Source organism: Haliaeetus albicilla, chromosome Z (assembly GCF_947461875.1).
Source record: "Haliaeetus albicilla chromosome Z, bHalAlb1.1, whole genome shotgun sequence".
NCBI lineage: Eukaryota > Metazoa > Chordata > Aves > Accipitriformes > Accipitridae > Haliaeetus > Haliaeetus albicilla.
The window spans coordinates 15,648,815-15,669,223 of record NC_091516.1 but is presented as its reverse complement, the minus strand read 5'-3'; the positions used below and the strand labels follow the sequence as shown (position 1 = coordinate 15,669,223).

At 40.2% G+C, this 20,409-nt stretch overlaps 1 protein-coding gene and 1 long non-coding RNA gene across 7 annotated transcripts in view; one reads left to right on the top strand and one right to left on the bottom strand.

Moving 5' to 3' along the window:
- Nucleotides 1-6,077: 6,077 nt before the first annotated feature.
- LOC138683783 (uncharacterized) lies at nucleotides 6,078-14,359 on the bottom strand. The gene is made up of 3 exons (XR_011323221.1): nucleotides 14,220-14,359; nucleotides 7,989-8,059; nucleotides 6,078-7,102 (listed from the first exon to the last, which is right to left on the bottom strand). It is a non-coding gene; the product is annotated as an uncharacterized lncRNA (long non-coding RNA).
- TNPO1 (transportin 1) overlaps nucleotides 14,250-20,409 on the top strand; it is a 56,728-nt gene continuing 50,568 nt past the window's right edge. Inside the window, exons 1-3 of one of the 6 annotated variants that reach the window (XM_069776116.1) lie at nucleotides 14,250-14,386; nucleotides 14,638-14,748; nucleotides 18,713-18,788. In XM_069776116.1, coding sequence (XP_069632217.1) covers nucleotides 14,644-14,748; nucleotides 18,713-18,788 — 181 coding nt within the window. In that variant the 5' untranslated portion in view covers nucleotides 14,250-14,386; nucleotides 14,638-14,643. The other 5 variants (XM_069776115.1, XM_069776118.1, XM_069776117.1 and 2 more) reach the window with 5 other exon arrangements.

Below are 20,409 nucleotides of genomic sequence, written 5' to 3'. Positions count from 1 at the left end.
TTGGGGGGGAGAAGCATAAGCCAACCTTAAATTAAAATAAATTGTTTTGCACAGGATTTTCCAAATTGACGTATAGGCAAGTTTAAGCTAAATTAGTCTAACTTGCTTGTGCAGGCAAGCCCTGAGCTATGTGGCTGGAAATCAGGAGTGACTTCACTGCACTCCATTAGGTGTAAAGTAAGTGGTGTTGGCATAAGAGGTGAAAGCTTCAGTTGTCGAATCTGGCTCCTAAGAAGTAGTTAAAAACAAGGTGAGGTTCAGATGGAGCTTTCGAATAAATGGGAACCAATTGCATTAAAAAGAACACAAGAGTCATGTAATTACATTCTTTGCTTGTGTGTGAGAAACCAGTCAGCACTAGGTTGAGAACACTAGAGTCTGAGGCAGAGGGGGTTTTGGAGCCCTTTGGGAAAGGCATTAAAGTAGGCCAACTGATGAGAGGAAATCGTTTGTTTAAAAAAAAAAATTTTAAATGTGTAGTTGTTTCATGATTCTCTCTAACACAGAAACGTATACACAAGTGCAAGTATCTGTGTGTTTGTGTTATCACATCTTCGGATATCTGCTTATCTTAAAATCTTCTAACCTTTCATATGTAAAAATCCAGTTGGTCATTTGCTCACATTCCAAATTCAGACACCTTCCCTTCCAAAATCATCCTCCTCTCTGCAGAAGACTTTCTGTAGTCTTCCTCTGTTTCTCCACTAAAGACTGGGTGACACACTATAATTGCATACACTTCTTTGCTTCTGGAGAATACCCCATTCTACCAGGAGAGAACCCTATTTGTTCTCCGAGCCAATGAGTACTTGTAATATATTTTACAGTTTATGATGATAATATGTCTTTTGGTTTAGCAAGGAAGCATATTTTAGGTTAGGCACTGTCCATTCTAGTGATTCTCTTAGTTTCTCTGTGATTGCACAGAATCAAAATAGCAAACAAAAATTAAATAAAAGCAGAATTGGCAGTATTCACACCTTCCCTCATTTGGAGCATACATTTCAAGCTATGCTTTGTTATATTTGCTACTTCCATTTGTAGTCTTTTAAACTGGATTAAAAAGGATGATACTGGTAAGGGAATTCTATGAGAAAGAGGTTAATCTTACATGTAACCACCACAGTGTTCAGTCTGTTTTCTTTATTAACTGTTGTACAATGTGTTTGAAACATGAGATAGGTTTCTTTTAGATAAGAAAAAAATGAACAGAATATATGAAGCTGCATGCTTTAATATATTCCCTTTTTAGAATACGGATTTTTAGATCAGCACATGAGATTGAGAATCAGCAGACGTTGAGATTAGTGTTCTTGCTTTGTTTCTTTTATGCTAGGTAAAAGGGTTAATGGATCCTAGTGAGGCTTTGATAACCTCAGCTCCACTGGGGTGGGACTTTCCCTTTTTAAAAAAAAGAGAGAGAGAAAATAAGATGGCAGAGGCTGCCTTTTGGTGATCTCCTTGTAGGTCTTGCTTTGGATAAATGTATTTCAGGATGTCTAAATTCAGAAGTAATGCAGATTTAATTGGACATAAGGATGATTTAAAACTTCTTTACCACACTTATTTTTTGAAGCTTTGGAGAAAGAGTGTACCCTTGAAAACAAATAACTATCCTAAATTATCTGAGGTCATACAAGTTGGGCTTATCCTATGACAGAAATTTTACCAATAACTCACAGGCCAACTTTTTATCAGTTGCTGTTTTCAGAAGTAAAATGTGATACTTAGAAATACTTGGTTCTAATGTAAAATTCTACAGGTAGGGACAACAATAATAGAAAAATAACATATTTTTCATCCAGTTTTCTTGATGTTCTTGTTTTAACAGAGGTAATAGCAGAAATCATAAGAAAGTGTTAGAATTGAGAGATCTGGTGATAAAGTGATAAATAAGGAGGTGAGGTATTAATTTCAAAAGTTATCCAGTATAGTAGAATTTGATATCTGTGATAAAACATTACATCTGTCAGAAGGAATTCTGGAAAAGGTGCCATTAGTATGTGCTTTTGAGGTCTGCAATGCATTGTGGTTTAACCCCAGCTGGCAACTAAGCACCAGCTCACAGCTCAACACAGCTCCTCACTCACTCCCCGGTGGGATGGGGGAGACAATCAGAAGAGTAAAAGTGAGAAAACTCGTGGGTTGAAGATAAAGACAGTTTAATAGGTAAAGCAAAAGCTGCGCACGCAAGCAAAGCAAAACAAGGAATTCATTCACAACTTCCCATTGGCAGGCAGGTGTTCAGCCATCTCCAGGAAAGCAGGGCTCCATCACCCGCAACAGTTACTTGGGAAGACAAGTGTCATCTCTCCAAATGTCCCTCTCTTCCTCCTTTTTCCCCCAGCTGTATATGCTGAGCGTGTTGCCATGTGGTATGGAATGTCCCAGATGTGTCCCCTCCCAACTTCTTGTGCCCCCCCAAGCCTGCTCACTGGTGGGGTGGTGTGAGAAGCAGAAAAGGCCTTGACTCTGTGTAAGCACTGCTCAGCAGTAAGTAAAACATATTATTAACACTGTTCCCAGCACAAATCCACAACATAGCCCCGTACTAGCTAGTATGAAGAAAGTGAACTCCATCCCAGCCAAAACCAGCACAAAGATGCCTTATAGCATCTTCTGTGGAGCTTACAAGAGGTGCCTCAAGTTCAGAGGAAATACAACAAAGTCGTCACATATAGTGTAATGTTTTCATTGTAATTTAATCCTTGGGTCCTCCAGAAGATGATGTCAATTTAAGATAATAAAATTCATGACACTGTTGTGACAGTATTGTATAGGTGAGTTACTTCAGCCTTGCATCTAGGAAGATCTAAATGAAGGCAAGCAAATGTATCTTTTTACTTGAGTGAAGTTTAGCTGTCCTATCTACACTTTTCGGTAAGTGGGTATTAGAGAAAACTGCTTTCCTCAGTTAGACTTAAGTTCAATTTTGAAATCCTGAAAAAATATTTAAATTCAGTATTGGTCTTATCCATGCTGAGTGGCTTTAACACTATTGGTATTGGTATGTTGTGATGGTAGGACCGAGTTTTACAAATGTATTTTTTTAATTGTATGTGAGACGCCATTTTAAAGCTAGTACATTGTCAAATACTCAGTTTTGTTCTTGAAAAAAATTTGAAAGAAATTAAAAAAAAAAAAGAAAAAATTGGCTGCCATGTTATGCAGAAAATAGCCCAAATCTTTTTGCAATTTAATATAATATAATACAGTTAATATTTGCACTCCACATGTAAATTAAGGCTCTAACACATTAGGCAAGTGTAACAAAATAAGTCTCTTCTGCATACAGCTTACAACTGAATTACAAAACAAAAGGTAAATGTTCTACAGTAAGCAGATACAGGGAGAATGAGAACTATGAGAGAGACTTAAGACATCTACGAACACTGCACCAAAGGAGAATTTCCACATGAATTGTGAGAAAGGGCAGAAAGTATCTTGTAATATCTTTTGCATTGTTTTTTTTTGAGGGCAGCATATGAGAAAGCATGCTGTAGGTCAGTAAATCGACCCTCAAGGTGAAGACCATAAAATCACTAGCAGGAAAAAAAGCCCGGATTCTGCATCATGATAATGTATCGGAACTAATATATAGGACTGAGACATTAATTTATTCTCTTGTCTATAGACAGTTTAAACCGTGACTGTATTTTCAACTCTTCATAGCTTTACGTTTCATGTAGTGGTTACATTTTTATTATTTAAAGACAAAGATGATATGGAGAATGCCAGCAAATTTATTTAGTGGGTTTGGTGAAGATATTTGCAACAGGTTTTTATTAATAATGTATTAAAATGGCCTTAAAGTTATTAAATGACCTGTGCCTTTAAGGTAAATTGAATTATTTTAAATTTTCCCACTAAATAAATTTCCTTTACCTTTGGGCAAGGGAAAAAGAAAACCAAACCTTTAAAACCCTTGAAATATTTGGTTTGTATTGGTTGTGTTACTAGTAGCGTTTTAAGGGAATTACTTCACATATGTACCTATTTAGACTAACATGTAATCACAGCAGCTAATCTCTGATTCAAATACCATTCTGATACTCTTCACAAACCAACAGTGAAGTATTTAAATGCCTAAAATATAGAAAACTTAAAACTCAAGTAAGAATGACAATGAAATTCCTCATCAAATTACATTTTTACATGTTCGGATTCCTTAAGTCTATCTGGTTTTTCTAACCTGAATGTATAATGTACTTTTAATTTAATTTTTGGTTTCTAATATTTCTTCTTTGGGTATGAAATGCTGCATTTGAGCTAGAAAGAGGTAAAATAAATTGCTAAGGGGACTGGTAGCACTTTCAATGTCTATCATTTTTGGCTAAGGCTGCATTAACTCCCCAAGGAATTTTACCTGATCATTCATCTACCCTTATCATTCATCCACACCACAACAGTCTTTATCTGTGTAGAAAGAGTAATGTAGCCACTTCAGCACGCAAGCTTTAGGTTAGGTGCATTGCTTGCATTCAGACTCACTTGCAACTTCCTTTACAGTGGTTCAATAGTGCTTCAAAGCTGGTCTTACAGATACAGTTATGAGAATGCTTTTTGAAAAAACAAGGGTAGAAATGAAAGAATACACTAAGAATTATATCATTATACATTACTTTTTTAATTACTTCCTGTATTTGTGCCTTTCTTCAACCAGACAGTGTAAATCCACCTGTCTACCTGGAATTATTCAGTGATCTCTGAACACACATTGCTAGAAAGGGCCATGAAGATCTGTGTAGAAGAATTATATAGACTTTCTTCTGAATGTGATGTCTGTTGGCTTCAAGCTGCAGCTACTTGAATATCTTTTTAATTCAAAGTCCAAGATTTCTCTTAAATCTCATCTTCAGATGTCATATCCAAGAGCATTTAGAATATGACTGAATACGCTTAAACTGAAAAAGCTGAAGCATTCTTCCATTGAAACAGCCATTTGTATTACATATTCAGTGTGCATCTATTAATTGAAATAGTCTTCACTGCTAAGATTATGATGTTTTCCTTACCAGATTATCTAGTGAATTTTATTGTTCTGGTCAGATGAAGACTGGAAATTTTCTAACGGAGTTTTTAATACTGTTTTAATTTCTAAAGATATTTCTCTATTCTTTTGTCTGTCTCACATAATTCCTGCTGGGTTAATGCTGAAGTGCTTGGATCATACTGTTTTTTATATTAAGCAATAATAAGTTCAACTCATATTATTATTTGCCATCTAAAAAATACTGATGTTCAGAAGAGGCAAAAACATTGTTTTAAATGTGTCTGCAAATTTCACTGTGTATGTATATGTAGGAACAATTTGGAGGTGGCAGGGGGGTATCTGTGTCTGTCTTCTACCTTTACTCTTCATTCTTTTTTATGCTTTTCTTCATCTGAGGCTTGAAAGACAAGGAATGTCTGCAGTCATTCCTTAGTGGTCTCAGTAAGATCAAGTAAGTCCCATTTGCTTATTTACCTTAAGAGTTTTGCTTTTTTGATTAAGGCGGTTAGAGCACCATTCCTTCTGTTTATGTGTATGATTGGAGCAGTTAATTCCCCCCATTGATGATCACATGCACAGCTTTGTCTCTTTTGGAGGGAGCTCCATTCCAGATCAGTAATTACTTGCTCACTCTTTTCCAGGAGGATGTAATATCAGAATATTTATCTGACGTCAGAGATTAGAGAAGGCCAAACAACTGTACTCACAGGGTAAAAGATTGAATTCCAGTTTCCTGTCTGAAGTTAATTTTAAGTCTTCTTCCATTTGTGTCCCTACCAATTAATATATGACTCCCATTAGTCCCTATGCAGGACAGATGCCAGCTCACTGGAGTCTCACAGGGACTAATATAAACCCAAATACTGTCACTTCCTTGCAGCAACAGCATCTTCAGGACCTTAGATAAGCCACTTACTGCAGTAAGGAAATTCATCAGCCATCCAGGGGACAATACAGTAGCCTTCTGTTATGATGACCAGTGATGATGGTTTAGCCTACAGTATTGCTGTCAATACTGCAAGTATCACCAAAGTACTGGTGTTGCCACCAATGACAGATCTGACGGTGGTAGTGTCACTGACAGTTGCGTGTCTTAATGCATTTTCTGTGTGAATGTTTTAATACATATTGAGTATTCAGAAAAAACGGGGGAGGAAAGTAGGTGAGTGTGCATTTCTAAATTCTGTGCATCCTGGGTGCAAGATATTTTGCCAAGAAGTAAAAATAAAACCGAATCCTGACTAATCAGTTCTTGGTGCTCCCAGTATCATTTTTGCCTTGACCACTATACTGAATTCCTAATACTGCCTGATGAGTTTTGACCGGAGGAGACTCCTCAGTTTTCTGAGACATCCTTTTTACTCATTTCTTTACAGTTGGTGCTGGTGCATCCTGTGAAAAGACAGTGGTCTGATCTAAACAGTGTAAAATAACTAATTTTAATAATTTAAATCAGAAGGCCAAAAGGTTTAATTCTGCATATTTGGTTTTAATTTTGCTTTACATTTGTAGCTTTTCTTTTCTTCAATAGATCATTCTCATCTTATTTATGCATCAAAACATACTTGCAAATAAATACACCATTTGTCCTGTATTTGTTACTTCTTTCTACTAGCAAAAGGGCCTCAGTACCTTTACATGTTCTGTTTCTTATTTAATGAGATTCCTAATTTTTACATTTTAATGTAAAATATACCAAGATGTTTCTACTGCATAATTATTATTTATGATTGTTAAGATGGTGTTGTACAAAAAAGCATTTGAACTGTTTTATGGGGATATATAAGTGATTTATACATATTTTGCATTAAAACTGGTCAGTTTATTAAAGTATGTATTGACTACAGTTAGAGAACTGATGGTGTATTGTGGTTCATCATGGTGCAGATTTTTCAAAGTTAGCTTAAAAACAGATGGCCATTACTTAGATTAAGGTTTTTTTAATAACTGTGAATTACTTAATTTTAAAGAAGCGATGCACTCTTTTCAGGGCCAAGAACTCCCCCAAATTTGGCACTACCCCATGATGAGGTATACTCTCCTCTGCATTTGTTGTGTGTACTTCTTCCTTATTGTCAGAGCAGGAGATGGCTTCCTCTCTGAACGTTTCTGAAAAAGAAGAGAGAGAGATGTTTACCATGTGCTGACGCACCAGGCCTCCCACAAAGGCCTGTCTGTCATGGCTGAGCCATTGTTAGAGGAACAGGCACTGTAGAGTCTCTCATTCTATGACTTTCCTTCTGAGTTTTGCAGAGGCTAGGACCACTTTCTCAAACATGCAGTAAGAGGAGATAGGAGTCTCTCATCTGTTAGTTCCTTTGTTTTTACTAGTCTCTTTCAGCTGACAAGGATGAGTGCATAACTGAACGAAAGTAAATGCTAGAATTTCAGGGACCGCATCTCTTTTCTCACAGTCTTGTATCATTCTCATCCATGAATGTGGCTTTTTTTCAGCCATAACTTCATTTTTAAATTATATCTGCTACTTTTCTCAGATATTTTCAAAAATCTCAGTTCTGATCTATTAATGAGGAACAGGTTCAAAAGTCATGTACCATTTTGGTTTTATCTCTGTCTTGGGGCAGCCTGAATCGTCAGTTACAGAAACTTAAGTTCAACCAAAATCCTGCAGCAAACACCAGCTGCTTTACCTCCTACAGCTAAGAGAAGGAAACCTTACTGTATACTTAAACAGGGAGTTGAGTAGGGTTCATATGCACCTGACACTAATCTTGCTTGAAAGATTTTTAAGCTGGCAAAACCACATGCTGAATTACAGACATGAAATTTGACAACAGAGATTTAAACAAGACTCTGGACCCTCAGGAATGACTCCTGCCTTTGAATACCCACTTAGCCCCTCAGAATAGATTTAGCCCGTTACGGTAGTAAGAAGGGCCTGTTACCCAGGGCAGAGCATTCCACTTTCACCTTCCAGTCCCTAGTTAATATTTATTTCCCGTGCCTTCAAAAGTCTCTCATGTTAGGCAATTACCGAGATTCATATGCTTCATGTAGGAGAGCCAAGTAAAGTAGTCTTAAAATCTGGAGAAAGACGCTTGTGTCCTGGAGGAGAAAAAAAGAAAAAAGGAGGAGAGAGGGGGAGGGTTTTACTATTTTAAACTTCATCTGATAGATCTGATATCTTCTGTCACAAATTCAGGAGGTGATGATTTTCTCAAACAGCCTTTCATTCAGTTTCAGATTGTTTTATGACTGCCAGCATTAAGAACGTGTACTGCGATTTAAGTGTCTAGCATGTGTGTTTACAGTGGGAAAAATCATTAGCGACACAGTATCTTTCCACTTGGTATCTCTAGCTGTGGAATTGAAATAACAGCAAATTTGAAGACATGATGTATCCAAATGTATCCTTGTCCAGAAGATTAGTTGACCAAGGCATTTTAAATCCGGAGATCTTTGCACAGTGTCTGGCGCTTGTTCAGTCAGCTGGACTTTTAATGAATTGTAAGAACAATGTTTCATCCTATCAAAGTAGAATTCAGACCACTCCTGATGATTTCCAAATTGGTGAAAGCTTAACAGGTTTTTGTCTCTGCAGCTGACAATGTAATGTATCTAATTGAACCCAACAACAGCAATAGACTTGGTTTTCAGTTCTGATTTGTACATATAAGCCTGTGCTATGTGTTAATGTTTGTAAACCTAATTTGCATTAAGTCTTAATTGTTCTACAAAACATCAAATGTTAGTGCATGCTGTGGCCTGGCATCCATTTTAACTGCAATGGTGTGGTGGTTTTGCACCTTCATATATACGGAAACTATATTGCTGTACTCTTTCCTCTATGCTCATTGGATGCATGAGGAGCAGACGTATTCATTAAATAAAGAAGGAACATACTTCTATCAGAAGCGTGGAATTACAGGCTGTCAGGTTATCATGCGTACTATTTCATCTGCTCAATGGGGTTCCACAGTGCAGGATTTTACAGACATTATCTACAAAAAGAAGTACTGCTTTTCACCGTTAGGAAAAGAAACCCTGAAATTGTGGATGGTGATGCTACAACGATGATGAGGCAGAAGAGCTCTCCCTTTCTCAGAGGCAACAGTGTAGCAGATTTCCTGAGCAGGTACATTATCATAACTGTAGGTACTCTCAGAAAAAGTCCATCATCAAGCTGATATTCCATGGAGAGCAAATCGCATTACAGATTTATTTGCCTTCAGTATTGGAATGTCCAGTGTTCCAGCAAATTTGAGTTCAGCTTCATTATGAGGTGTACTATGGGATCAATTGTACACATACATGATTTCTAATTTGCTACGCAACATAAGACAAAACCAATTATAGCTAGAATTGTCTCAAGAGGGTAGGAAGCTAACATAATTTATCTTAGTTTCTTCAGCTTCTCATTCTAATCCTAGACCTACCAGCCACAGGGAATGAATGACAGCAGGAAATGAAGGTCAACTAACTGTACCCAAATCTGAAATTATATTATCTGAAGGCCCATTCTTTTGCTGCTTTGAATGTTGCTATCAAATTGCTCCTTACAGGTAGAAGTTCTATCCGTAGATAGAAGAATAAAAGTCCTGTTTTAAGATAATCTTAACCCTACTGATGAAGCAAATTCTTAGTTTGGTACATTCCACAGAAGTTTTTACTTTAGTCCAAGGCTTACCATTGTACATTGCATCATGTTGGATTTGTCTTACCTTCTCTTAGGTGGATTTCCTCTTGGTCTTAGTTAGCCTTTTGTCATGCTCAGACATCAAAGAATGCTTAAAAAATGTTTTTGTGTCCGTAGTTACCGGAAAGAGATTCCGCTCCTACATATGGGAACTTAATACTATTTGTGCAAATCTTACCATGAAGTCCTATGTTCAACAGAATTGCAATGGCAACAGTGAAATTAGTTACTGTTGCATGAGCCAGAAAGTAGTAAGCTTACAGTCTCTTCTGGCTGAGGCTTTTATATGACTTTCCACAAATATAAAGTAACATTGAGATCCCATATTAAAAATATTTTTCTAACGTTTCCTCAGATGTCTGTTTAAAACAATCCTTCTATCATAATAACCAATCAGCTGTGGAAAAGTACAGAATTAATTTAATAGACATTTTAGCCATGGAGAGAAAATCCTTTCAGACTGTCTTTCCATCTGTTTCCTCAGTAACCTCTCTGGTGCTTCACAGGGTCAAACTATCTTCTTCTAAAACCTATTCAAATGATTGTGTAATAAATATTCATCTTGTATCATATGGCTGAACTCAGGAAGACTGCACTACATGTTTTAGAATGGATTCTCCTTTGATATGCTGGATGTGAGGACTACCAGTATTTTTTTTAAGTGAAACCTTAGGGCACATCTCTAGGCAGAAGGCATCGCAAAATAATATAGCAGTAGCTATTCTGCATGAGGTCCTTCGCAGAGACACATTTATTCTGTGTTATGAGAGCTTTTTTTCTGCTTAGCTTAGTCCAAAGATCTCTTTTAGCCTGAAATAAGAGGGTTTACACAGGAAGATATTATGGAATATCAGTTATTTTCTCTGTGCATACAAACCTTATATACACAGAGGTACAGAGAGACACTATAGGCAGTCTGCATGGAAACTTGGAAGCCTGGATTTTAGCAGTGGATTGAATGATTGATTCCCATTATTAAACACCATTTTCACAGGTAGCAGTGCCTGAATTTTGTGACAAGAAGGTAGCTCCTTAGAATTGTCTCTAAAAGAAAAAAACCAAACCCTAATATTACCAATGTAGTAAAACTAAAGACTGGGAAAAATTTTTAAATGGTAAAGTGGCTGAAACTGTCTAACAATTCTGAAATTAGGACAAATTTGAGAATTAATTTTTATTAGAAACTAGTTTCAAAACCACTAGCAGCAAGAAGTTGTGCTTCCCAAAGGTACAGCTTGGAGGCTATGGCCTGAGGGGTGGGACCAGTAGTGCAGATTTCTTTTCTGTCTGGTTGTGGGGAGAAATTTGCACCAGTCTGTTTCTCTTTTCAGTGCACTGAAACTACTGGATGGGTAGGGAGTGTATTCTGTTATGAATCTCCTATTTGTGCTGTCTACATTTGTCTCTTAGGTATTAACTGTCAATTATTATACAGGTTGCTGATGAGAAAGCAGTTCCTAATCCAAGTTCCTGTTAATATCTTTTTATAACATAATGGAAAGGAACGGGAGAGATTAAAAGACTTACCACCAAGTACATTCAAATGTGGTGGTAAGGACACTTTCCAGAAAAAAAGATTGGGTTCATCATCCTAGGAAGAAACAAGAATTGAAGCCTGCCTCATGCATTCAGAGCTACTGGTCTCACTACTGGATTTTGAATGAGTTAGCCATTCTACATAGTGTAGCCATTCCTTTTGTTTCCTGGTACGACAAATCCCAGATATGTGACATTTCAGCCTCATCTAATGTGACATTCTGAGAGAGAAAGGGAAGATAGTATTGACAACAAAACCAAAGATAAAAAATTTGCTTCTGGGCTTTTTGTGGATACTGGAGTAGAACACAGCAAGCTTTGTGGAAAGAGAAATGAAAGATATAGATTAGTGTTTGCGGGGGGGGGTTTGATTATTTTTTTTTAATATTACACATTGTTGTGATACCAGTGGATTGTGGCTAGTACATGACGTCTGAAGCTTAGATAATAGAGAAATCAAAGGTTAGCCTCAGCATTTGTGCAAGGTTCCTGTCTTCAGTGAACTTTTGTCTCCTTAACATATATAGGTGAAGTGTTTCAAATTTATTTTTGGTACATTATACTGATTGAGTGGGATGAACCAGGCCATCTTATGTTTTGAATGGCAGGTTTCATGCCTCTGTCTGGTACTTCACCTAACATTGATTCTGAATTCCTTTCTACATGAGATTTTTGCTTGAGAGAAGCAGGTAGTAGAAAACAAAGAGGCAAAGGATACAGAAAGAAACAATTTTCTCATTTTTTCTATAATGTTCTTTGCTTTCAATCGGAATTTTTTTTTCTTGGCTTAGTTAAGTATTTTCCCCTCTCCTGCTTCTTTACGGAACATAAAGGATTAGAGATAGGTAAGAAAAACTTAAAGGTAATGATCAAGAAGAGAAGGTATCCAGCAAGATGAGATACTTGCTTTGATTTCTATATATGCTGAATACTTCCCAGTGGCAAAGGATCCTGTGTGGAACATAAGGAGGAACCTATCTTGGAGGGTGATTATCTAAAGCATTTAGATTTCCCCACTAATTGTAGTGACTCCCATTCATACTCTGATTTGTAGGCCTTTTTCTCTCCTTTCCACTGCAGAAAGTTCTTACCAGGATTTAATAATTCTGGTCACGTTCATGGAAGGGAAACCTATGTTTTTCTTAGTTATAGATCCATGGCCTGCTTCTCTTCCTGCTTTTTCCTGTTCTGTCTCTCAACCTTCCTTTCTGGTCTCTTCCTTTGTTTCCCATATTTAGTGTTATTTTTGTCTAGCACCCTTAGTTTCCTGGCAAAATTAGACAAATGTAATCCTTGTGTTATAATTTCTGAAAAGTAACTTCTGAAGCTTTAATTAATTTCAAACAAACTTGACAGTGGGCCAGAAGTCTCAGAGATAATCAGGTTTCTACAACCTTCCTGCTAAGGCAGTGGTTAGGGGAATGAGGCCCAATTAGCACTTCCTTGATTTGTTGGACCTCAGCTTTCATCTGCTCCAGCTGTGCAAGCATCACCGTGGAGAGCTCTCCTGCCCATGCACCAAGAGCCATGAAGATCAGTTTTAATGGCCTGGGTCCACATCCTTTGTTTTGAGACTTTCCTGTACTAGAGGGGAACTACTGGAGATCCACCCTGGTCATAAAAATCTCGTGCCCATCCTTTCCTAGTAACTGGTGGCATGCCTTTATGCACCCACCTTATGGACTCCATCTTGTAGACATTTCAGTGGGATAAGCTCTCAAGAGGTGCACTGCTTTAGTAGCCTGTCTCCCAAACAACCCTATGATAACTACCGCAATTGCTTAAATGGAAGAGCTTAAGAAACATGTCCCATTTATTGTGTGGGGGTTTTTTTATAAGCTGTTTCTGTTCTCTCCATTGGTTTTGTTCTCTTGTGTGCTGTGCTGCATACTTCTCTGCTATTCAGCTGTGTCCTGCTTCTTATTCCAGTGTGCATGCTTTCCTGATTCGCCAAATACCCTCTTTCACTGCCCTCATTATCCAGATATGTAGATACTATAAGTGCACTGCCTGTCTTGTTGCCTGTTATGGCTCCTTTTGCTGTTTTGCTGGAGACTAATTTTGTCTCCTTCAAGAATGGTGGCTCATAGTAATAGAAGGAGATTTGGCTCAGGACACTTTTTGGCACCTGAGACTGGACAGCTGCCTGTCAAAGTGTTGGGGATGTGAGGTGAAGAGCCACACAGTAAATTACCTGGGATGCACCATTAGGAATCACTGATGTTCCCTGTCCTCAGTGCCTCCGAGCAGTTGTTAAGGTTGTGGTGTGCAGCACTCATACCGAGTTCTGTGCTGCAGCAGAAGCAGCAAAAAGTGAAACTAGTTTTCATATAGTCAAGCGAGATGCTCACAAACACAGTGGCTGAAAGCAAGATCATAAAAAGCCAAGGAATCAGTGTTTTTCATTTTCATATTTTAGACCAGTTTTAAGCAGCACGTGTTCTTATTTTGCCCATTAGCACATGTGTAATATATAAAAAATAGGTTTTTATATATATAAAAATGTATGTAATGCATATGTGTTTATATATATATATATACACACACACACACACATATGTTTGTATGTATCTAAATCGCTAATTTTGACCCCGATGTATTTTGAGGCTGAGGCGAAGGTACAGTAGGTGTTCAAAGCGGTTCCTTTTGAGTATCGGCCCCCCCGCCCCTCCTTGCGTAGTCGGTCCTATTCCCTCTGGAGAACTCCCAAGGCCCGCTCAGCACTCCACCAAACCACGGAAAAGCACAGCAGGCGGCAGCGCAGGTACCCCGTTCCCGACTCCTGGCACCTCCGCTTCTCCTCCCTGGGCGGCAGCCTCGCCGCCCGCTGCCAGGCGCTGCGGGTGCGCGGCCGCAGCTGGGCCAGGGGGCCCGGCCGGGGCCGGGGTGCCGCTTCGCCCCTCGCGGCTGCTGGAGGTTTACTTCCCCCTGCTCGGGTGGGTGGCGGAGGGGGCAGCGCCCCGTTTCCCGCCCGGCCGGGACTGAGGAGCCCGCCTTTTGTCGCCCCCAGGCTTCTGGCGCTGTGGGACGCACCGGGGAAAAGCTGACGGCGGCGGCGGTGGGCCCGAGGCGGCCCGGGCGGGCGGGGGCGTGGCCGGCGCTAGAACCCAAGAAGACGCGAGGCGGCTCTTCGGGCCAGATCACGAATTCGCCGTGACTCAGTCGGCTCGAAGTACAGCGGGCGGCGGCGGCGGGAGCAGGTCTGTGTCGTCCGTCCCTCCGTCCGGCGGGGCCGGGCCGTTGGGTGGCGGGGTGCGCGCTGCGGGGGCCAGAGCCAGAGCGGGGCGGGCGCCCCCTCCCTCCGGCCTTCCTTCCTTCCCTCCCTCCCTCTGGCCTTCCTTCCTTCCCTCCCTCCCTCCGGCCTTCCTTCCTTTCCGCCCTCCCGCCTCCCCTGGCCTGGGCCCGCCGCGCCGCTAACCGCGGCCGCCTGTTGTCTGGTGTTTTCCAGCAGGCCAAGATGGAGTATGAGTGGAAGCCTGACGAGCAGGGGCTCCAGCAGATCCTGCAGCTGCTCAAGGAGTCCCAGTCCCCGGACACCACCACGCAGAGAGCCGTGCAACAAGTATCCTTGGCCGAGGCTTGCGCCGCGCGGGCGGAGCGGGGCCGCGGCGGCCCGGGCGGGCGCTGGGGAGGCCGGGGGCGGCGGGCGGGGGGGAACGCGGCCTGCGCGGCTGCAGGCCGGCGCTGCGGCAGGCGGCGGCCGGGCCTGTCCGGGGAGCCGCCGCGGCGCGGAGATCCGAGTCCCCGCTGCGGCGGGCGGCCGCGGCGCGGCGTTTGAACCGCCGAGGCGGCCTGTGGGCCGCGGGGCCGCCTTCCCCCGGCGGGGGCCCGGGCACCTGTTGCGAGCGCGGAGCCAAGGGCCGGGTTGGGGGGGCGGGTGGTTTTTTGACTGGTTTTTTTTTTGTTTTGTTTTGGGTTTTTTTTGTTTGGTTTTTTTCCTTTCTTTTTAAAGCCCGGGCTCTGGCGCGGCCCCGGCGGTATCTGCCGCTTTCCCGGGTTCCCCCACGCTGGGCCTTCGCCAGCGCCTAGCGCCCAGCCCCCAGCCACGGCGGGGCGGGAGCGCGGCCCTCGCCCTGGCGGATCCCGCCGAGGGGGCCGGGGGTGCCCCGCGGCCCGCCGGGCCGAGCAGGCGGCGCGGCGCGGGGTACCCGTCGCCCTTGCGGCAAAGCGGAGGCGAGCAGGGGCCTCCTGAGGTAATCCGGCGCTGGGATCCGAGGCGAAAGCCGTGGCTGGTGGGGGGAGTGCCCCCGGCGGAGCCGCTGCCCGCACGCCGTCGTTGGCCTGCTGGCTCTGACACTGCGCATTTTTGCTACGTTGTGAGGACGTTTCTGCTTGCCTAGAAGCCTGAGCCTGAAATACTGCTCGTTACGCTCGTTAACATTCATGGGAAGGGGGAAACCTACTGTATGTGGCTTTTCGTGCTGCTTTGCAGTGGATTTGGCGTTAGGGTTGTGGGCTGTTGAGTTTTTTTACCCCCCTAAGTCTCTCTTGATTGTAGAAGTGATGAAATAGCAAGGGTTTAAGGAACAAAGATCGAGAGAGTAAAACTTTAAATTGAGACTGATAGAAGCATAGGTCTTGAAAAATGAAGCCCTTGTCTACTGTCCTGCTCCTTGAGCTAGCCATTTAAGTGCTTTAAAATATCTAGAAGTCCTGAAATTCTACGAAGGATATGAGTTTATCATCTTGATCCCTTTTTATTTAAGGCATTTGCTTGAAGGTCTTCACAGAACGCAACAGAATTTATTTAAGTAGATAAAAACATATATGTGTGTATGTATTTATATATTTACATTATTTTAAGAGTTAGCTTGAAGCCAAATTTGCTCCACTTATAGGCTTTCATAACAGATGCGGTCAAGCTTAGGAAAGCTTCTGCTCTTATCTGAAAGGTGAAGGCAGTTTTCATCTTGATCATCTTGTTCTTGCAGCTATGTTTCAAACTTTTAAGATGTTATTGCTTCCTTTGAAAAATCCTAAACAGAAGTGTCTGAAGTGTTCTGATAACGCCCCAAACTTAAACTGGTGCTCTTTAGTATTTAAAATACAGAAGGGTTTATAGCAACAGTGCTTGTAGTGTAGCTTTAATGCGAAACTACATTTTAAAGCTCTGCTTCAAATAATTTAATAGCATCTGGTTTGTTTATTGAAATATAGCAGCATACGTGTGGGATGTGCAATATAGGTGATGCTGTCTGTCTTAAAGACAAGTGGAAATTGACTGAACAAAAGTGCTGTTAATTGGTGTTTGAAATTATTTTTAAATGGTAGTGGTAACTCCCTGTTGTGCTGGGAAGCCTGTGCTTTCAAAGGAGGTCCTCATATATTGGCCTGTAAAAGTTAGAGAAGTGGCACATTTCTACCACTGTATTATACATCAGTTTGGGAAAATATTCTAATACAACTTCACAGGTCCTGTCCTGTGATTTAAAAAAAAAAAAAAAAAAATATATATATATATATATATGTCCTTTGAGACTGTTTCCACAAAAGCTTTGTGATGGCTGTTGTATTGTAGAATGCTACTTAGTGGCGTGTTCAAGCAGGGTGGTGATTAATGGTTTCAAATTTAAAGTATTCTCAGTCCATAATTTTTTTTAAGATTATCAGTGTGTTGGTTCTGTCATGCCCTTTCTTTATGACACTGTTTTGGCACATTTGGGTGCTTAAAACTCAAATATAACAAGGTGGGGATTATAGGTTAGCCAAAACCCTTTGTTAACAAAGTTATGAATCAGTAAGGCTTCAGATATTTTTCAGATAAAGATATTGGATGTTTCCTGGAGTAAAAAAGAAACAATTAAAGTGGTTTAAGAAGTTGTTCAGAAAATATGGCCTATAAGCTCTTCTTCAATTCCTAGACTAATTAAGTGTTTTCTCACTAAGTTTCTATTAAATACTGCTCTTTCAGTTATTTTTGCTCACTTCTGCTGCTGCTTCCTACTTGATCCTTTGGAATTCACAGTGCTTAGTAATGTTCAACTGACTGTTTTGATGATTATGTTTCTGAAGCTTGGGGGAAAAGAAAAAAATTTTGAAATGTGCTACCCTACTTCTTGGCTGTTCCTGAAAGAGCTCTTTGGCTTGGCACCTTTGACAACAATCTTTGTATGTCTGATTTTTTGTTTCTAGGGGCCATGTAGAGTGTTATACATTATTTTCACTTGCCCTGACCATCCTCCTCTTTACATTTCATCTTCTGTATGTTTCACAACAAAGGAGCTTGTGGCTGTGATAAGTATGCTTTACTCTCTAGTAAGAGAAATAAAGTGGAAAGAGGGCAGGCTTCTCTAGCAAAGTTACTACTTGATGCAAACAGCCTAAATATCTAAAAATGAAGTTTCTTAAGTTTGTGATTGAATCATAGAATGGTTTGGGTTGGAAAGTACCTTAAAGATCATCTAGTTCTAACCCCCTGCCATGGGCAGGGACACCTTCCACTAGATTGAGACACTGGCTGTTGGTCTTTGGAAGGAAATGGATCTTTTAGAACTGGAAGGGATTTACTGGGCTGTCAAGTCCTAACATACATGTGTTTGGCTAAGGTTTAGCTACTTTGAATGTTTAGAGATTCAGCTAAAGAGCAAGTAAAGTAAATACCTATGGAGCAAATAATCTCGCTTCTTCTAGAAATCATTTTCTTGTTAAATGTCTTTGCCATACTGATGATGTCAGTAGATTTAGTAACTTAGAGGTGACATTGCACTGACTTAAAATTTTGTTGTTGAGCAGAATACCTATTAGCACCAGGGTGTGAGAGCAGGATAGAAGGAGAACGCCAGATCCCTGCTCTAGCCAAGCAGTGGCAGAATACTGGGAAATTTGAGGCAGAAGTAATGACAAATTTTAGGAAAAACAACTGCGTACCTTCACAGCTGTTCAGAAACATAATCATTCTTCCTGCAGTTAAGGAGCATTTTGTCATTGGGGGTTTGTTTTTTTTTTATTGAGGCTGTGAATAAGCATGAACCTCTTGGCACAACTATCTGTGTGCGCATTTACAATTAAACAGGTTCTCATTGCTGAAAGCTCAGGCTGTGGCTAGTTAACATCATAAAGAAGTATAGGTCTAATATTAAAATGAGTAGCTTATCAAACTCATAGCTGTTGTATTTTAATGCTGAAATGCTTTTATTTATTGTGGAGGGGGAAAAAAGATGTATTATGGGATTGTGTCTCAGTAGATTCATTAGGTTTGTCGGGCTTCTAAGTGCAAATATTGAAATCCAAAACTGTACAGAGGAAGCTTTTTTTAGTGGCTTTACAAAAAGTTTTAAGGATCTATTAATTTATGTGTCTGTCCCTGCATTTTTTTGTCAGATTTCCCCATAACTAAAAGATACTGCTTCAGTAAGAAAATACAGAAACTGTTTTTAGATTGTTCATGCTCTGTATATTGGGAGCTTATAGTCACGGCTGGTTGAAGTGATGCAGCAGTACATAACTCATTTAATAATCTTTGTATCCAGAAAGCTGTAAGTGCTGTGTGTGAAGATTCAACTTTCCTTAACAGTTTCTCTCTTCAGAAACTAGAACAACTCAATCAGTATCCAGATTTTAACAACTACCTGATTTTTGTTCTTACGAAGTTGAAATCTGAGGGTAAGTTCTTGAGATATTGACTGGTTTAGTCTACTTCTTTTTTCTGCCTTTTTTTTTTTTTTTAAATTTGTTTTATTTAGCTTGAAAGAAATAGGAAGCTGATGCCTGTAGTCAGTTTGCTGGTTGGTTGAGCTCCATAGTCATGTAGAACTCATTTATCCTCTCAGGAGTCCTTGTGGAAAATTTATTGGTGCTTGTAGAATCTATGCTAAGGCTGAAACTATTCTAAATGTCCTATGAAATCTTCCTAGAAATGTTGGGGTATCCTACCTCTATCAGGATGAAGTGAAGTTGTGGAATAACTTTGAGTCATGACTATACGCATTATAACATTGAGTTAATTGCTAAATTGAGTTATGGTAATGATCTCCCTAGTAGTGAGATTGTTAAATATTTTGAAGGTCACACACTAGAGTTGTCCGAAGATGATGTCTGTCAGAATATTCATTCTGAAGTCTTGTTCTAGCAAAATGCAGTTAGAAATCAACTGGCTACTTACTGTTATGTTATGGACATTAGTACAAACTGTATATGGCATACTGTGTAGCTTCTACCAGTTAGTAAATTCAGACAATTCCTTAGTAATGATCAGGGTGTGCGAAAGATTGTGTTTCCAGTGTACTACAGCTACTGATGTGTGAGGTCTTTTACAGTGAAAGAAATTTGTTTCAAGATCTGTTTTAGCACATCTCGGTTCTTTACATTTGTTTGTAATTGATGTGTTCGATTGTTTGGGTTGTTTTCTGTTGTTTTGGGTTTTTTTTTCCTTAGTGTCCTGCTACCAGTGCTTTTTCTGCCCTCAAGCATTTTACCTCTGGGTTTCTGGATGCTTGCTTTTTTCCCTTTGAATTAGATTTTACTTACATGTGGCTGTGTAACATTCAAAGAATCAGCAAGAATGTTTAACTAGTGTTTTGATTGTGCTGTCAGCTTACTTTGGGAGGAAGGAAACAGGAGGAATGAAGTATATTTTCATATTTGAAGGCTGGAGTATATCCCAATGGTTTTGTGTGTTCTATGTAGGGTGTCTCCCGATCATCTGTAAGGCCTTGGGGGAACACCTCCAGTTCAAAAGAGAGGGTGAGCTTTCAAGACCTGAATCAACCGGGATATTAAATTTTTGAGCAAAGTGCCAGTATAGATACACCATGTGCTTTATACATTAACAGAAAAATGAAAAGCAGAGAGAGTCCAGCAGTGGGATCTGGAGCCTCTACGAAGGATGTGACGAGAAGGGTGTTCCATGTTTTGGTTTTTTTGCTCTAAAATGTGTTTTCTAACACTGCCTTACTTGCTAATTTTAATTTCCCCTTCTTCATTCTGTTCAGCACTTGAGCTTGAGGTTCTAGATACTGATGTGTGTTTAGCAATGTGTTAGAATCTCTTGTCCCAACATATCTCCTTAGATTATCCAGTAGTCTTTTTCTACCCTTCTTAATGTTTAGATACATCAATCTGTTTGGAATTGGATGAAGAGTAGGAGATGCTAACTATTGCAAAATGGTTGTATAAAGCTGTTTTATCTGAGGAAAAAAATAATAGCATCTGGCAGGTTGAGGAGGCAAGCAAGTTGCGGTGAAGTAGCAAGCTGACTTCTTAAATGAGGTGTTTGGGATCAGAC